At 37.4% G+C, this 14,315-nt stretch overlaps 1 protein-coding gene across 3 annotated transcripts in view; it reads right to left on the bottom strand.

Moving 5' to 3' along the window:
* The window catches only part of PHC3 (polyhomeotic homolog 3), an 89,572-nt gene that overhangs the window by 30,049 nt on the left and 45,208 nt on the right, over nt 1-14,315 (bottom strand). For all 3 annotated transcript variants that reach the window (XM_025375573.1, XM_025375571.1, XM_025375572.1), the window contains 2 exons: nt 12,049-12,295; nt 4,319-5,187 (listed from right to left, as the gene is read on the bottom strand). In XM_025375573.1, coding sequence (XP_025231358.1) covers nt 4,319-5,187; nt 12,049-12,295 — 1,116 coding nt within the window. The remainder of the gene's footprint in view (nt 1-4,318; nt 5,188-12,048; nt 12,296-14,315) is intronic.

The following is a 14,315-nucleotide window of genomic DNA, read 5'->3' as shown; positions in this document are numbered from 1 at the left end:
ATTTAACCAAACTGACTATTCTTCCCGTTAAAAAAATGTTTTTTGAGAAAGGGTCTCACTCTGCTGCCCAGGCTGGAGAGCAGTGGCTCCATCATGGCTCACTCAGCCTTGACCTCCAGGCTCAGCTTCCTGAGTAGCTGGGACCACAGATGTTCACTAACACGCCCAGCTAATTTTAAAATGTTTTTTTGTAGAGATGAGGTCTCACCATGTTGCCCAGGCTGGTCTCAAACTCCTGGGCTCAAGTGATCCTCCTGCCTTGGCCTCTCAAAGTGCTGGGATTACAGGCATGAGTCACCGCACACCTAGCCCCATAAATGTTAACAAACAAACAAAAAAACTTTCAACATTCACAAGAAACCTTTCAGTGACATCTAATATTGTGTGCATTTTTAATCAAACAATTTTAAAAGTTTGATGTTTTAAGGTATATAAAATTGTATATAAAAGTGGTCAGGATTTCTGAAACCAAAAAACCCATGTGTTATAAAAGGGACAATCAAGCTTCATCTAAAAGGATATAACAATAAGTTATAAAGGTAACAATAGGTGACAGTCAAAACTAAACTAAAATAAATAATCTTTCCAAGGCTCCACTAAGAATAAAACATCTTCTTTTGTCTTTTGTACAACTTTAAAATTCTACTGTTACTGGATAATTTTATATCAAATATAATATTATACCAAATATAAAATTCAGAACCATGATCTGAATCAGCTACAAAGCAGGCAACATTTTTTAAAGTTATTTGCTCACAACCCTGCACCTGCAAACTAAGACAGATTAGATTCTGTGCCTCATGCCTGAATCTCAAAAGTGAAAGCAGTCATTTGTTATTGCTCAGAGCAACAATTATACCTGCTACATCTGTTCATGATGATAACGGTTTTTTAAATGATGATAGCGCCCAATATAGGTAAAATCATTCTAAAAAGCGTCTGGGTATTAAGAAAAAAAATCTAGTCCCCAAGGGTAAGTGCTGTCACAGTGAAAACTTTAATTTGCCTTAGTGTTAGAAATGTTAATTCAGAGATAATTAAACAAATATGGTTTTATCAACCAGCTCAATTTTATCTATGTAGCATTCCTTCAGTATAACAGATAGTACTTTTCTTCCCAAGAACATGATCTTTGCTTAAAATGCTGAAACTCTCTTTAATCCTAATGCAGTTACATGTTATTCAAACACCTGCTAGAGCATCTTTTAAGAAATCAAAGCTTGATCATACATAGAATTCTGATTTTTAAAAACAACAGAAGAATTTAAAGGATGAAAAGAGCCATAACACAAACAGCATATTTTGAAATAATCCACCAAATACTGTAAAATACTTTCCACTCATTATACTTAAAGCTAACTATACGTACTTCCAGAACTCTCATATAAAGACAAAATAAGTGCATGAACAAAAGAAGTAGGCAAAAACAAATCTGTCACAGACATCTGGCACAATCAGCATTAACAAATCTAAATGCAACAACTAAAATGTTGAAAAAAGCAAAGTAGAGGTTTTGCTCACTTACAAGATCATTAGGAAACTGCACATCACAATTACTGTTTAGCTCATAACTATAACTATTCTAAAAATAACAAAGACTGCCAAACTTACCTCAATAAAGTCCAATATTCCCATCTGTTTCCCTTTCCTAAATAAACTGAGGAATATTTGTTTATTAGTTCTAAATTATCTACCCTCAACATATTTATATCCAAATGTCAATAAAAAACTTTAATTCTTAAGTATCTTAAAAAACATCCTGATTTTACTTTGAAAATTCACCCTGATCTTTCAAATTTCCACATCTCTTAAAAAATACAACTTTCTACCTTTAAGTATTTGAAACAACCAGAAAAATATAAACTGTGAAGAAATGTGTTTTAATGGAAAAAATAACACATTTGGTCAAAGGTAATAAAAAAATAGAAGTTAAATAAATTACTAAAGAGTTATGTTACCCAAAGAAAAAGATTAAAAAATATTTAGAAAGGTAACATAGAAATATTCATAGCAAGCATAATAACCATATCAGTGATAGCAGAGAAAGTTATTAATATCATTTTTTAAACTTCCAAAAATGTTTTAAGGTAGAAGTGCAGGAGGCAAGAAAATATTTTTGGCTTTAGTTTTTAAAGTATTATGTTCCAAATATATACATTTCTCTTTCCCTCTCTCTCTCTCTTTCTTTCTCTTTTTTCTGAGACAGAGTCTCACTCTGTCACCCAACCTCGAGTGCAGTAGTACGATCTCGGCTCACTGCAACCTCTGCCTTGCAGGTTCAAGCCATTCTTGTGCCTCAGTCTCCCAAGCAGCTGGGATTACAGGCATTCGTCACCATGCCCAGCTAATTTTTGTATTTTTAGTAGAGATGGGGTTTCTCTATGTTGGCCAGGCTGGTCTTGAACTCCTGACCTCAGGTGATCCACCTGCCTTGGCCTCCCAAAGTGCTGGGATTACAGGTGTGAGGCACCACACCTAGCCTTATATTTCTATCCCAAATTTGCTCCTCCATAGCTTCCCCTAATATAAACAATTAAAAAAATACAAGGACTATAAAGAAGTATTTTTTACTTGTTTTTTTTTTGTATTTTAATTGTATTTTTTTCTTTTCTATTATGCCCTGTCTGGAAACTGCCTTACTTTTTACTGGTTAAAAACCAAATCACTGAACTAGGTAGTGAGAAAGTAATTTAAATTAAAAATTTTTTGAAGGTGCTGTACACTTCCTAAACTCCTGTTTTTGTTACAATATCCATAGTAAACTCCAAAGATCTATTGAAAGAAAATATAGACATGATAACTGAATGACAAAAAAAATTTCTTTCCCTTTTTTTGAGACAAAGTTTTGCTCAGTTACCCAGGCCACAATCTCAGCCCACTGCAACCTCCACCTCCCAGGTTCAAGTGATTCTCCTGCCTCAGCACCCCGAGTAGCTGGGATTACAGGCATGGCCACCACTCCTGGGTAATTTTTTTATTTTTTTGTGTAGACAGGGTTTCGTCTTGTTTGCCAGGCTGGTCTCGAATTCCTGAGCTCAGGTGATCAGCCCACCTAAGCCTCCCAAAGTGCTAGGATTACAGGTGTGAGCCACCACACCCAGTCAAGTTCTAATTTTAATAAAAATTCACAGAAAGAAGAATTCAATCTCTTTGTGCCTATTAAGATCAGTCAGAATGACAAGAATACAAAAATCTATACATTTGTTTCATGAGAACCAAAATGCTTTCCATTAAAGAACATTGAGGATAATTCAAGTATGAAAAGAAAAAACAAGTGTTAATAATAAAAAATACTTTGAAACTCCTTTCTGAGCTAGTATTTATTAGCTTTTAGGTGACAAAATCTCTTGGATGAGGTGTAATACAAAACCTCCCTTTAGGAAGATTCTTCTCCTCAGTTACAAATTATGAATCTGACCCTTCTGACTAAACAATCAGAGACCTTATTTCAGTTTTATAAATCTTAAAATGTCTTTTAGAGAATGTTTAAAGAAAAGTATTTTTCAAGATAATTTTCCTTTCTAGGCAACAAGTAATTGTTTTTAGAGGTTATTCTTAAAAATTCCACTACAATCTCAATTATTCAAAACTTTTACTCCTCTAAACGGATTTTTTCATCCTCAGTATTAAATTTATCCACCAAGATTTTTTGAGCTTTTTAAGTGAGAAATATTTTAAGTACATATTTTCTCTCAGTGGAAATAAAAAACCATTAAGTTTAATAATTCTGTAAGATGGTCTACAGTTAAATTTTTGGCAAAGCTGGACTCTCACCTAGAATAAATTTTTTAATAAAATTTCAACTACAAAGGATAATTCTGCCAAAAAACTACATCATATAAACATACCTCCAACTTGAAACAAAATCCCCTAAAGGCCCAGGACTTCAGGATGCATAAAACTAAAAGGATTAGGCTAGATAAACCACACGTTTTGAGAACATACAAGCCAACAGAAGGGATCTATGAAGGATAATCACCTTAAGAGAAAAAACTTTGTGCAGATGACACTGGTTCAAATGCATTCCCTTGGGGAAAAAAAATCAACTCTGTAAAGATAGCAGATGGATTTGTTTAAATAGTAATAAAATTAACGAGGGACTTTAATTACCATCACAAATTATAAAGCATGCAACCATACTAAACAAACAATGGCATTTTTTTTGCCCATACAGCATGTTTGTCAGACTACTGACACATGGAAATTTCAAGCTTTTTTAGTTCATAGGCATTTAGATCTTGCAATAAAATATAGTGTGGGGAAAAATCGTTTTTACTTTCAGTTCAGCAAGAAAGTCAAAGAGCTTCCAAGGGCTTACCACTGGAGGATCAACAGGTGCTGGTGGTTGCACTTGTAGGTTTACCGCAACCGTCTGTGGAGGAGGAAGAGTCTGAAATGGCAACTGGACCAAAGCTTCTGCAGCTGGAAGCTCCTCTTCTGACACCAAAGCATTCTGCACCAAAACCTGGCCCTGGGACAGAATTTCAGGCTGCACTTGTAAAGACTGCATAGACTGCAAGGGCAGTGGTGGAATCTGAGCTGGAGGAGATGTCGACATCTGTGGAGGACTTGCAATTGGAATTGGAGAGGACTGCAGGGATGAATATTGCTGGTGTGATGGAGAGACAATCTGCTGGCCTGGGGATACCAAGGCAGACTGCTGAACTGGGCCAATGTGTACAACAGGGGAAGCTGGAAGTGGAAGATGGGATGGAAGATTCAACTGTGCTGTAGGTTGTACCTGATTAGCAGTGGACTGCTGCAAATTTGGCCCTGGCTGGAGAGCTGATGACACAAGAGGGTGTGGCTGAATAAGTGCTTGTGGATGAATAATTATAGTAGGAGACTGACTTGGTGAATGAGGTGGTGGAGGAGACACCACTACAGACTGCTGTGCTGACTGTGACTGATTAGGAGACACTGTTAAAGGAGGCGGATGACTCTGAATTGGTGAACAATGCTGTGACTGGGCATTACTGGGAGCTGGAGGAAGCCCATGGTTCTGGAGTGGTATACAGTGCTGGGATGGGGGTGGGTCTTGAGTTGAATTCTGAAGTGTGATTGGCTGAATTTGCTGTTGCTGCTGTTGTAATATCAGCTGATGATGGGAAACTTTGGAAGGTGGTGAATGAAGAGGAATCTGCTGATGTTTTATTAGAGAATGAGGCTGAATTGGAGAATATGAAGCTGTGAGAGAAAAAAATGACAATTAGTATTGATTTCAAAAATACAGAAATTTGTAAATAACTCTAAAGGAAAAAGTGTTCATATCAGAAGGTCATAATCATCAGAATTCTATTACAAGTTTTCCAGACAAGAGTAATTTGAAAAAAAAAAAAAAATTTTTTTTTTTTTTGAGACAGAGTCTTGCTCTTGTCACCCAGGCTGGGGAGCAGTGGCACAATCTCAGTTCATTGCAACCCTCCACCTCCCTGGTTCAAGCGATTCTCCTGTCTCTGCCTCCCAAGTAGCTGGGATTACAGGCACCCACAACCACGCCTGGCTAACTTCTGTATTTTCAGTAGAGACGGATTTCACCACGTTGGCCAGGATGGTCTTGAAACCTGACCTCAAGTGATCTGCCCAACACAGCCTCCCAAAGTGCTGGGATTACAAGTGTAAGCCACCACGCCTGGCCTGAATATTTAATGACAAACAGGTTTTCCTTGGAAAACTTTAAAATACCATAAAATATACTGTATTGTGATAAGTTCTAAAAGAAAACTGCCTAAAACTTAATAATCTGAATCTGTACATAGTTTGTTCTTATTATATTTTATAGGTCACCTGAATATCTGCATTAACTTTTAGCAAAGTTTATACACTTGAATTTCTTCTTTGGGGGAAAAGAGGAGTATCATCATAGAACAAGTATAACATATATAAAGATAACTTCAAAATCATAAAAAGGCTACAATAAAATTCATAAAATAAAGATCTCATCCTTTCTAATCCATATCTAAACTTGCTTCCAACTAATAGGGTAATTACTTATAAAGCTTTCCAAATGAGTTTCCATTTTTGAGCTGAGATGAGGGTATATAATTTGACCCAGGAAGAGAAAATGTTTTGTATAATAATTCAATGTGATTAAGCAAAAGACGTGTAAATCCTGTAGCACAGTTAAATAATCACTGTAACTAAGAACTGAAACTCAGGGGCCATTCTAAATCTAGGAAAACACTAGTTTTGCTTGCAGAGAATGAGACAATCAGAAGCCCATGCTACCTAAATAAGGGATTTTGTTAACCTTTTTCCCTCACCAAAAAAACCCTTCAATGACTGATGTGACAGTATGAGGTTTTCTCCACAAAGAAGCCACTCTCAACAGGAACAAATATATGTAAGAATTAGCACAATCAAACGGTAGGGAGCCCCCCATCATTATGCCTTTTCTGCAAACTGGTGACACATGTTTATAGAAAGGGAGATGCTGGTGAAATCCTCCCTAAGAGTTCACAAGAAGATAAATTGAAACAATTGCTTAATGTTAATATCAGGTAAAAATTACACAAATTTAACACAGATTTAAAGACAGGGCAATTTTTTTTTCCTAACCTTGGAATATTAGGAGAAAGACTATATTATACCTTACATCTATTTTTGTGTTACATTTGTAACAACTTTATAAAAATTTTATAAAAATTTTCCGTAACTTTTTAAAAAAACATTTTTATATTTGGTTATTATTTAAAAATTCTGGAATCCTTTACAGAAATTAACATCTGATTAACATTCAAAAAAGAGGCATTTAGAAAGTTCAATAAATATCCACTAATTGTTTAAATAAAATTAAAAAAAGGAAATCAACAAAATAATTTTCATATAATAATATAATATCTAGGGCTAGTACTTTACACTAAGACTGAAAATTTTATGTCAGCCCTTTAAAACTGTGTTGATACAGACTATGCTACACAGTATTCAAAAAGGGTGAATTAACTAAATCTTGGATTTCTATAGAGTGCCCTTCATCCAAGGGACTCAAAGTGCTTTCACATGTCTCTCATTCATACTTACAAAATGCCTGTGGTATAGGTGGGTATTATTATTTCCCTCCTACAGATAAGTAAATAGATTTTTTTGCAAGCATAAGAGCAAAGGCCCACTTCAATTCAATTTTGTAAGTAAAGTTTTAAGTTAAATTTACCATACTCTTGAAGTACTATGGATATTATATCTACTAGAATAACAATTCTGGCTGGGCACGATGGCTCATGCCCATAATCCCAGCACTTTGGGAGGCGGAGGCAGGAAGATCACCTGAGGTCAGGAGTTCAAGCCCAGACTGGCCAACTTGGTGAAACCCCATCTCTACTAAAAATACAAAAATTAGCCAGGCGTGGTAACACATGCCTGTAAAACCAGCTACTACTCAGGAGGCTAAGGTGGGAGAATTGCTTGAACTCAGGAGGCGAAAGTTGCAGTGAGCCAAGATCGCGCCATTGCAACTCCAGCCTGGGCAACAGAGGGAGATGCCGTCTCAAAAAAAAAAAAAGAGTAACAATTCTTTCTATGCTCTGGTAAGTAAGCAATCTTTTTATATCCTAGAGCTGTGACAATCCAATAGATTAGCAATCTATCCTTTCATCTAAATTACATTTTTCTTGGATCAGAAATCAAAGTGTGTTTATATTAGTCCATAAGTCCAACTGATAAGCACATATATTACAGAATTATGGGGCTATGTGAAGCAATACCTCTGTCAAAGAAAACACCTAGTGCTCTGAAAAAAAAATCCTATCATGTTGGTTAATTTCTCTAATTTTAATAAACATCTTCTTAGGGTGGCTTTATAGTCAGAGAATTAATGGCTGACATCATCTCTCACATATATATAATTCTATTATTTAAGTAACACGTATTGGCCGGGCGCAGTGGCTCACGCCTGTAATCCCAGCACTTTGGGAGGCCAAGGCGGGCGGATCACGAGGTCAGGAGATCAAGACCATGGTGAAACCCTGTCTCTACTAAAAATACAAAAAATTAGCCAGGCACAGTGGTGAGTGCCTGTAGTCCCAGCTACTTGGGAGGCTGAGAGGTAGGAGAATGGCGTGAACCCAGGAGGCCGAGCTTGCAGTGAGCCGAGATTGTGCCACTGCACTCCAGCCTGGGAGACAGTGCAAGACTCCATCTCAAAAAAAAAAAAAGTAACACATACTATTTCATTCAGTACAGCAATCCCATGAAAGTGACAGGGTACTATACCAATCCAACACATTACAGATGAAGAAACTGTGAGTAGTTAAGTGACTTGCCTGAAATCATCTGGCTATTAAGGACAGCGTTAGGTCTAAAAGAACCTATGATCCTAACTGAGTCTAGGGCCCTGCTATGGACTGAGTGTGGGACAAAATTCATATGCTGAAGCCCTAACTCCCAATGTGTATTTGTAGATGGGGCCTCTAAGGAAATAACGAAGGTTAAATGAGGTCATAGGGTGGGGCCCCGACATGACATGGTTTGTGCCCTTTTAAGAAAAGACATCAGAGAGCTTCTGCTCCCTCCACCCACCACACACTCAAGAGAAGGCTAGGTGAGGACATCTGCAAGCCAGGAAGTGAGCCCTCACCAGAAACTGAACATTGCCAGACCTTAATCTTGGGCTTTCCAGCCTCCAGGACTGTGAGAAAATTAATTTCTGCTCTTTAAGCCACGGTCTATAGTAATTCTGTTAGGGCAGCTGGAGCAGATTAATTAATACAGGACCTTCTCACTACACAATGAATTAATGTCTACAAAAAACAGTATATATTTTTCCAATTAAACTAGTTTCATAAAATCTCTAAAAACTGTGATAAAAAAAACTTCACCTCTAATACAGTTCATATTTCCAGACATTTAAAGTTTGACCTTATTTTATATATTAAAAATAGAATTTACTAAGTATCAAGTGGAAACTCCACCTTCAAAAAGAAATGATAAAGAAAACCAAGTTACTTTAGCACCCTAAAAATACATATAAGAAAACAATATCCATGTACACTACGATAATTATTAGACTACACTACATTAGAATACAAGTAGATTGTTTTACATTTAAAATGACTTGAAGGAACATTTTTCTTATTGAGGACAAATAATCAATTTAGAATCTCTCAAAATATCTTAGCTTCAGATTAACTTTTTTTTTTTTTTTTTTTTTTTTAAAGACTTGAGTCTCGCTCTGTTGCCAGGCTGGAATGCAGTGGTGTGATCTCGGCTCACTGCAACCTCCGCCTCCTAGGTTCAAGTGATTCTCCTGCCTCAGTCTCCCGAGTAGCTGGAATTACAAGCGCGCGCCACCATGCCTGGCTAATTTTTGTATTTTTAGTAGAGACATGGTTTCACCATGTTGGCCAGGATGGTCTTGATCTTTTGACCTTGTGATCTGCCCACCTCAGCCTCCCAAAGTGCTGGGATTATAGGCGTGAGCCACTGCACCAGGCCGAGATTAACTTCTTACCAATAAAAGCAGAAAAACTAAAAAGGTGAAAAATATAGCTATAGCCTTAATAGAAGATATGAATGGCTTTGAATAACTGCAGTGTAAGGCTTAAGAAACTTTTAAGTAGTTTAGGATTTTCTGAGTGGTTTTGTTTCCAATCAACATCACGGAAAACTGGAGTTTGGGTAATACACGTAAGATCTGAATTTGGAATTAAAACTGACCTGAGACTCTGGTGGTTTTGGCTTACTGGTTTCCTCCATACTTACACAAGATATTGACCACCAGAGGAACGCAAACTACAAGCATATTATCACACTATTAATGAAAGAGGGAATAAGCTGCAATTCAGAACTAGGTATTGAGAGTTAAGGGGGACTGAAAAATCCAAAACTAGATCTCCTTGCTTGAACTAACCCTGAAATAGTTCCCAGTTTTCTCTGAAAGTAACATTCTCTTTGGAAAGAAACTAACCTACCCTTCATTATAATTTATCAAAACTTCAGGAATCACTAGAAATTGTCCCTGAGCAGTCATTCTAAGCACCATGGGTCACCACTGCTCCACACTGACTGTCAAAACTGGCCGGATGCTGGTTTGAGGCTCAGAATAGTAGTGTAAAAATAGTAGTGTAAAAACCCAGCTTTTATGCCATACAGAGAGCACCGCCTAGCACACAGAGGTTTACAAAAAAAAAAGTGTCTAATTATACTATGAATATATTTATTACTTTATACATTATATCAAAGCCTACTTACATAAGATTCACATTTAACAATTCTAAGCATAGTGATACCTAATTAGTACCAATAAGAAAGACTGCAATAATTCCTAAAATACAAGTGGGGAAAAAAATGAACTATTAATCCAACAAATATGTACCTCCCACCTAATATAGGTAAGTACATACAAGGTACAACTTAGCGCTGTCAAGATACAAAGATGAAAAGGTGAATCTAAAAAGGGATTAAAGAGTTAATGTAAAGTACTAACACAGTGCCTCACACATACATAAATGCTCAATATTATTATCCTACCCTCAAGGAGCTTACTATCTAGCAGAGAAGCTAAGATCAGTATACAAATAACTATAAAACAAAAAGAACCAGAAGGGACCATACAAGTTCAGAGTGAGGAGAAATTTCTAACTAGGGTAATCAGACAATTCCACAGTTTTGAGATTCAGTGATGTAGATAATGCTGGCAATATTAACACAGGAAACATGAGAAGTGAAATAGGTTTAAGTGGAATATTTTACACTTACACCTAAGTGTAAAACAAGTCTTTAAAAAGTAAAGCAGCGTTATAAAAGGACAGAAAAAAGATGCTTCCCCAATGAGGTTGCTGGAACAAAGGAAGTTGTTTTTTTTTTTTTGAGACAGAGTCTTGCTCTGTCACCTAGGCTGGAGTGCAGTGGTGCAATCTTGGCTTACTGCAACCTCTGCCTTCTAGGTTCAAGCAACTCTCATACCTCAGCCTCCCAAGTAGCTGGGACTATAGGTGCACACCACCATGCCCCGCTAATTTTTATATTTTTAGTAAAGATGGGGTTTCGCGATGTTGGCCAGGCTGGTCTCAAACTCCTGACCTCAAGTGATCCACCATCTCAGCCTCCCAAAGTGTTGGGATTACAGGCATGAGCCACTGCACCCGGCCAGAATTTTTTTTTTTTAATGAAACATTTATAAGGTGTCTAGCCCAGTGCAACACACATACACATACACACACACATACTCAAATAAGCTACAGTTATAGTGATTTAGAAAAACATGCAGATACATTAAGAATAAGGGAGACCTAATTATGGTTGAGAAACAAAGGAAACGGTCTAGTATGAGAAGATAAAAGGTGCTCTAACAATTAAGTACTAAAGAAGGTTTAAAAAAAAAGGTAGGATCAACAACAGGGGCAAATGGTGCTAAGTTTAAGAATACATGTAACTCTTTATCTTATTAAAAGTAAAGAAAGTTCAATCCTGAGAAATTCTGAGATGAATAGAGAGGCAGCAAGGTCACTCTAGACGGCCCCCACATTTTCAGTATGAGAACCATGAGGCAAGATTATCTGGATAAAGTAAAGGATGCACAGGTTGAATTCAAAGCTTGAGAAGAAAGACAATGACTCAGTTCATTGCCTGAGATGATCCTCTCAGAGATGAAATCAAAGACAGAAAAAGGCAACAACATAAGGAAAATAATTATGCATAGTTCTGTGTTTCAAAGCGACAAATTTCTCCCACTGATAACAACTTTAAACAAAATAGTATACTGCTTTTTTATAAGCTTTAAAAATTATCCCACTGAAGTATATTAAATAAACTACAGGCAAATCTTTTTTTTAAAGCTAAAAGGTTTTATCAATATAAGGAGAGACCAGCACTTAAAGATGTTAATCAAATGTTATTTGATTTTAAAAAACCTATTATACTGTTACAATTTATTTTATCTGTTGGGCTTTTTTGTCTCTCTTCAAGCTACACATTAAGATTAAATTTATAAAATTCACATTCTAAAATGTTTTAAAGGTGTCACTCCTGTTCAAGTAATCAACATCCTTTGTTTTGCTCTGTCTGCTAAGAAAATGAATAATACAACTATTTTCAACGAAAGTTTTATCCCACCTGGTGCTATTAACTGGTGAATACTCGATGTCCGGGTGACAGCTGTGCTTCGTGATTCCAGACTTGGGCTTTCTCCTTTCTTATTACTTTCTGGAGAAGGATCTCGTTGGCTGATTTTAGAACTGGTCACTGTTGTTTTGTTATGACAAATTGTCAATGACTGAGTTTGACTAGTGCTTTTTGGTGGACCATTCTGTGAGCTAGATAATACACCCAACTTCTGGCTGCGTAATGTTAAATTCTGAACCTAAGAACCACATAACAGAAAATCAGGATGAAAACAGACGGTTTTAATTGATGTGGACATCATTACCATTATGACAATACTGACAACACACTTATATTATGCTTTTCATACGAAAAGCTCCGAGCACTTCAAAGAACTGATTAATCCTTAAGGAAAGAAGAGTTATTATTCTAAATAATCACATCTTAAATATTAAGTGGCAATTTTTTAAAAGACATTAACAGAAAGGAAAGAGGGGGGAGTAAGGGAGGAAGAGAGGGAAGATGAAAGGGGGAGGGAAGGAGGAGGAGGAGAAGGGAGAGAAGGGAAGGATCATAAAGAACTAGATAAAAGCAGTATGTATATACATATAAACAGTGTGTGTATTATACATGTATGAACTACGAATATGAGGAAATTACTCTGCAACATACTGCATTTAAAAGTTACCAGTTCCAGCTATAGAGATTAAGGGGACATTGACCTTGTAAGAAAATTAATTCATCAAATCATCTGCCCCATTGTGAAAATTATGAAAAGCATTTTCAAGAAACTCTTTTAATTTAGTAAAATTTTGGTGGTGTTGTTACTGAACATTCACTGCCTTTGAAAACTACATCTCATTAACTGAAAAGACTGTGTGCATGATCCTGAAATGGCTTTGTGTGGTGGCTCCTGCTACACTCAGGGCTATTTGAAACATACTGCCAGTCTGGATGGTAGCACAGATTATTCCAATTACTCTCAGCTGAGATTCATAACATTTCCAAACAGCAAGAAGCAAGACAGAAAAATCTTTCTCCAAAAGTTGCTGAACTTCTTGTCTATCTAGAATGCATGTACCAAATATATGTAGGCTAGCACTGGCCCTGGGAGAGAAACTGAGATAAAAGAGACTCCAAAGTGACAAAGCAAATGATATACTGCTGCTTTATAAAATGTTCTTCAGTTTCATGTGTTTTCTGTCTCTACATCATTAACTGATGCTCAAAAGCTATACTTTCTTCCAGCACTTTGGGAAGCCAAGGCGGGCAGATCACCTGAGGTAAAGAGTTCAAGACCAGCCTGGCCAACATGGTGAAACCCCATCTCTACTAAAAATACAAAATCAGCCAGGCATGGTGGCACACATCTGTAGCCCCAGCTACTCAGAAGGCTGAGGCAGGAAAATCACTTGAACCCAGGAGGCAGAGGTTACAGTGAGCCAGGTGGCACCACCGCACTCCAGCCTAGGCAACAGAGTGAGACTCTGTCTCCAAAACAAGCTGTCCTTTCTCAGGCTGGGCGTGGGGCCTCACACCTGTAATCCCAGCATTTTGGGAGGCCGACGTGGGTGGATCACTTCAGGTCAGGAGTTTGAGACCAGCCTCGCCAACACAGGGAACCCGTCTCTACTAAAAATATACAAACTAGCCAGGCATGGTGGCGCATGCCTGTAATCCCAGCTACTCGGGAGGCTGAGGCATGAATTGCTTGAGCCTGGGAGGTGGAAGTTGCAGTGAGCCAAGATAATGCGCCATTGCCCCCCAAGTCTGGGTGACAGAGCAAGACACTGTCTCAAAGAAAAAAAAAAAGAAAAACAAAAAGCTATACTTCAGGCCAAAGTTTTCATCAGTTCTATTCTAAGCTACTCAAAGAATTTTTTAACTGAAACCATACGGAGTGTCTTATCTGATTTTTCTCATATTTCATACCAATGTAAACATAAATGGATAATAACCACTGTATTATTAAAGTTTAATGCAAAAACAAAATATACTGGCTGGGCACAGTGGCTCACGCCTGTAATCCCAGCACTTTGGGAGGCTGAGGCAGGCAGATCACAAGGTCGAGACCAGTCTGGCCTATTTGGTGAAACGGCGTCTCTACTAAAAATACAAAAATTAGCCGGGTGTGGTGGCAGGTGCCTGTAGTCCCAGCAACCCAGGAGGCTGAGGCAGGAGAATTGCTTGAAACCCGGAGGCAAGGGTGCAGTGAGCTGAGATCACACCACTGCACTCAAGCCTGGGCAACAGAGTGAGACACTGTCTCAAAAAAAAAA

This window comes from Theropithecus gelada, chromosome 2 (genome assembly GCF_003255815.1).
Source record: "Theropithecus gelada isolate Dixy chromosome 2, Tgel_1.0, whole genome shotgun sequence".
NCBI lineage: Eukaryota > Metazoa > Chordata > Mammalia > Primates > Cercopithecidae > Theropithecus > Theropithecus gelada.
This window is presented reverse-complemented; position numbering and strand designations above follow the sequence as displayed.